Here is a 5,027-nt window from a genome sequence, read left to right as displayed (position 1 = left end):
AAGAAGAATCACAAACTTCGATTAATTGATTATTTAAGTGAGTCATGATGTTAATTGATTATTCTTACATCAGACTTGTACAGTTATAGTAATAAAAAATATTAATAAGAAGAATCACAAACTTTGATTAATTGATTATTTAAGTGAGTCATGATGTTAATTGATTATTCTTACATCAGACTTGTACAGTTATAGTAATAAAAAATATTAATAAGAAGAATCACAAACTTTGATGAATTGATTATTTAAGTGAGTCATGATGTTAATTGATTATTCTTACATCGGACTTGTACAGTTATAGTAATAAAAAATATTAATAAGAAGAATCACAAACTTCGATTAATTGATTATTTAAGTGAGTCATGATGTTAATTGATTAAGCTTACCAAACTTGAGTTCATTGAAAATAATGAGAGCTCATAATAGCAATATTTTGATTACTTGGATAGTTGAATTAATACAAAACACTAACTTTGATTAGTTGATTATTTTCATGACATTAATCAGTTTAATCAATGCTCATAGGTAATGGGATATATCAATTAATCAAGTTGATCAACAACTCTAATGCATTTACAGGTGTGTCATTCTGTCTTTCTCTTTGAAGATGGTTGAAGGACAGTTATTCTTGTTAATTAATTCCTAAAACACTGTGCATTCCAGAATCATTGATCAAAATGAAATTTGGTGGGCACTAGGTACAGATAATTAGCTCTCTACTTTTCCAATGTTTCTTTGTTTAGCACCTTTCATCACTAAGTGAAATAATTAAGTACTAACATTGTGTTTCTTTTTATCATTCAACTTTGAGTAGCTATCTTTTCAGGTGGTGTTCCACACTCTTCACTTGTAATTGTCTACACTGCTGCTTCTGGGATCCTCATCACAGGTTGCGGATTGCACTTCTTTTTCCACATTTCACTAATGTCCAACCCTTACATTTTAAAATTATCCTCTTCATTGTTTTCTAAAGACAGAATTACCTAGCTTTCAGAAAATTACTGAGATGATGATAAAGTGGCTCTCATTTAAGTAATCTTTGTACATTTATAAAATACCAACTGCAACATTTTTTGTAGATTCTTCACATTTCTGTTTCCTATATAGGATTTCAGTGTTTGTCAAATTGATTTTGCTGAGCATCAGAAGTTGTTCTCTGGCTTACATAAATTTTCTCAGTATTGCATAAGGATATTACTTTGTCTCTCTCACTCTCTCTCTATAGGGTGATTACTGCTTTATTTTATGAAACTTAATACAACTAAGTATTGTAATTGACAGATAATATAATATTTCTATATCACATTTAAACTATTTGAAAACTGTCACAGTGTGCATTCATAATTCTATGAGAAATCTGTCCCAGAAAACTATTTTTTTGTGTCGCTCTTGGTCACAAGCAATATTGAACAGAAAAGCTTCTCATGAGAAAATAAGTTTGAATTTCAGCTTTTTCTTAGCTAAGTGTAGATTGTTATTCATCATGCAGTTCATGTCAGTCCCATTATATATTTCATTTTTTGGGCATTTTCTCAACATTGGAGGTTGTAATTGGACAAAATATAGTAACTTTCTTTATGTGGTCCACTAACTCTCATATGAACCTTTTTAACTATTTCACCATGTAATTGGATTTCACAGTCAGTCTCCAGTCAATGTCATTTCTCCATCAAAAAACATTATAAATTGGCAGTATATTTTGCTGTATTATGCATTATGATATATAAGACACACTTGCATTTCATATCTTGACATTATGGCAATCAGCTGATACCTCTGTGGGTGGATAGTGTGGGTGCCTTACTTTGTCTGCTGGCTGGGACCCCAGCTGAGGGATTGTTTATACTTGTGGTTCCTGCTCACGCTCCCAGATGTCAGCATACTTGTTGTCTGGTTGTTGATTTAAGCTCATGGAAGATTGTAATTTTCCACTGTAGGAGGAAAAATTTTTTGACAGCTGTAGAGAAAAGTTGATCTCTGCTGTCAACGACAATTAGTTTTCCATTAACTATAGTCGCTTTCTGCAGTGAAATTCTTTCCAAAATTGGAACAGCTCTATTTTTCTCAACTGAACTGAGTTAACTGATCATTGTTTCATTATTAAACTTTCCTATCATCATCATTACTGTTTTATTTTTTCATTTCTGTGTTATGTTAAATGTCCAGATTGGTTTTCTGGATTTTCTCCTCATCCTTTGCATTCCTGGATGTAGTGTTTTTTGCTGGCTAAAGTGAGACAATCGTTCCTTCGGCTCCCTTCAATGTCTTTGATGTCCTATAATAAAACACTGCTTTGCTTCCAATTCCTAGAATTGTATCCTGTGTTTCCTCACCTAAAGCTTTGTGTTTTTGTCCATAGTATACTACATACTATATTTTCCTTATACTTTCCATATGTAAGGTAGGAGTTAAATCATTTTCAGTCATCCTGACCTGTAATGTTGAGTAGTTGAACAGCTTCACTTGAAGTTGTGCTTCTATTGTATTTCAGTCTAACATTTATTTTCTCTTTCTGACTTCAAACAATGATGAACTGATCACATGCTAGTAAAACTAGGATTTGTCATTCCAGAACTTCAGTCAGTTGTGTAGTTGTTTCTTCATTTTTCATAGATCAACTTGTGCATTTGGTTTGTAACATTAACTTCTCATGAGTTATACTTTCAGAGTGGACCTAATTTTTCCAATAATGTAATTATGATCAACTTGAAAAATAAAAATAAATTTGAAATAGTAATCCAAAAATAAACAGAAACACTTAACAGGATTAACACAAATAGAGAAAAGAAAATGAGATTCCTAGGTTTTGTAGAGAGAGCCTTGATTACAAAGCAGATAACAAAGTGCATCCAGTATACAAGGGAGGCGAACTTGAACTTTTGCCTAAAATAAACACCAGAATAACCTGCATCTGTAGGTAGGTTAGTCAGGGAGGAAAGTGATGTACATAGTTAATTATGTTTTAAGCCTGTTAGTGTTATAATTGTTGTAAAAGGCATAATAAGAACTCTTTCAAATGATTTTCTTTGTATCAAACTTCAAACCACTGTGAAAAACAACAGGATAATATTTTAAACAATGATCTGAAGGAAAATGTGGTATTGGTAGGTATATCAGTTTGTGTTTGATTATATTGTATTTGAACTATCACATTTTGTCCAGTTTCATTATCACTTGTGTGGCTATAGAAAAAGTGTAAAAATATATATACAAATTGATGCAGCATCAAAGGTATGACTGTTCATATTTTCAATTATTTATATTATTTTCACTATGTTTGGGTGGACAGTTTGTTTAATTGTTTTAGTATAACTACAGTTTTAACATTGGTGACACATTGATGTGAACAGTTATTTTTTTAGGAAAAACTTTAGAAGTCAGATGGATTGTTTTGACTTGCAGTTTGGGGAAGATTAATACCTCATCACTTATGAAAGTATTTTACACTTATTTACTCAGTATTTGCTGCAATTTCCTCTCTTTTAAGCAATGAAATAGGTTATATTTTCACAATTCTACATTGTTGTTGTTAGGCTTACTTGAATTATATAAAATAGATGTAGGTGTCACCACACAACAGATATGCAATTTCGTAATGTTGAAATAGTAGTTTACTAAGTTTCTAAATGGCTAAGTTTCTCAGGTTTTTTAGTAATTTAATTCAATCACCAAATGTTTGTAAATGCTATTCCTATGCATGTAGTTTAAAAGATATTAGAAAATTTCACTTCAGGAGATTGATATTCTTACTATGAATAATCTGGAAAATAAAACTTAATCAAAATTTGTATCATTCAGAAATAATGATGCTTATGCTGAAATTTGATTGTTATCAGTATTTTTTTTTCCTGTGAAAGAAAGATCAATGGCCAGAGCTGTAAAGCAACTACATAATTATTAAAAAATAAGTTCTTCATTTTTCATAATATTTTTTATTATATTGATAGCTAAATGTAGCTAGAGTATTGTTTTGTTCTACATATTAGACATTCACACACAAACATCTTAATTTTGAGCTATCAGTTAGGGGATTAATGTAGGCAATCTCATCTTGCACCTTGTTTATGAAACAAATTATTGAATGTGAAATTTTAATTTCTTCAAATTTTAATAATTAAGAAAGTTTATGATTGTTTTCAGAAACAGTATCTTAAAAAAGATAAGGAATACTTCTTAATGGTACAAATATACAATACTGTAATACCCATAAATATTAAATTTTGTCCTGTGTTTTCTCTAAAGTAGTTTTGAAACTGTGAAATAGGCTGACTTTGCATTGTGCACTCATATTACAGGAAATAATTATTAATTTAATTATAATAACCTTAGATTATATCTTGCATTTTTATTTATAGTTATGTATTGCATCATTTTAGCCAAGTGAGATGAATCACCAAGAAAGAGTTGTGACATAAACATGACTTGGATTCTTAAATAATGTAAACTAAATTGTTTCATTGTGTCTTATAAGCAAAGAGTCACTGAAGTGATTTGTTTACTACAGTATTTATATTACAACAAAAAAGTTATGCATTATAGGTTTTAAGGCCACGAGAGAAGAAATTAGGACTGGGAACAGCCTACGTTCATGGAATTAATCATGCAAGTGGTAATTTTGTGATCATCATGGATGCTGATCTATCTCATCATGTAAGTAAATTCACTGTCACCCTGTGTTCCATTTTACTAATATTGATTAAACTAGAAGTGTCTAAAGCTGATAATAGATATTTATAAATTCACTACCACTGTCTATTAAATTTTGGCATTAACTTTTTAAACTTGGATTGTTTGCAGCTTAGTATTCATAATATGCAGTAAATTGAGTGCTGCATTCTTTTCATTTATGCATATAGGTCATCCATGAGGAATTATGTAGTAGGTTGTCAAGAAATTAATGTCGCGTTTTGGAACACTTTCATTAACCACCCCCCTAAAAAATGTACATCATGTATAATAGTTAAACGAACCATCTAAATGTCACGTTAGTGTAGTCTATATGATGTGTAAAGTTTAGTATACTCTAA

General features: G+C 30.4%; 1 protein-coding gene across 2 annotated transcripts in view; it reads left to right on the top strand.

The window, feature by feature from the left end:
• Window positions 1–5,027, top strand: part of LOC106465384 (dolichol-phosphate mannosyltransferase subunit 1-like) — a 36,550-nt gene that overhangs the window by 14,481 nt on the left and 17,042 nt on the right. For both annotated transcript variants that reach the window (XM_022393277.1, XM_013925608.2), the window contains exon 3: window positions 4,540–4,650. In XM_022393277.1, coding sequence (XP_022248985.1) covers window positions 4,540–4,650 — 111 coding nt within the window. The remainder of the gene's footprint in view (window positions 1–4,539; window positions 4,651–5,027) is intronic.

This window comes from Limulus polyphemus, unplaced genomic scaffold (assembly GCF_000517525.1).
Source record: "Limulus polyphemus unplaced genomic scaffold, Limulus_polyphemus-2.1.2 Scaffold1926, whole genome shotgun sequence".
NCBI classification, from domain to species: Eukaryota; Metazoa; Arthropoda; class Merostomata; order Xiphosura; family Limulidae; genus Limulus; species Limulus polyphemus.
Note: the sequence above shows the minus strand (reverse complement) of the source record. Positions and strands in the feature narration are given on the sequence as shown.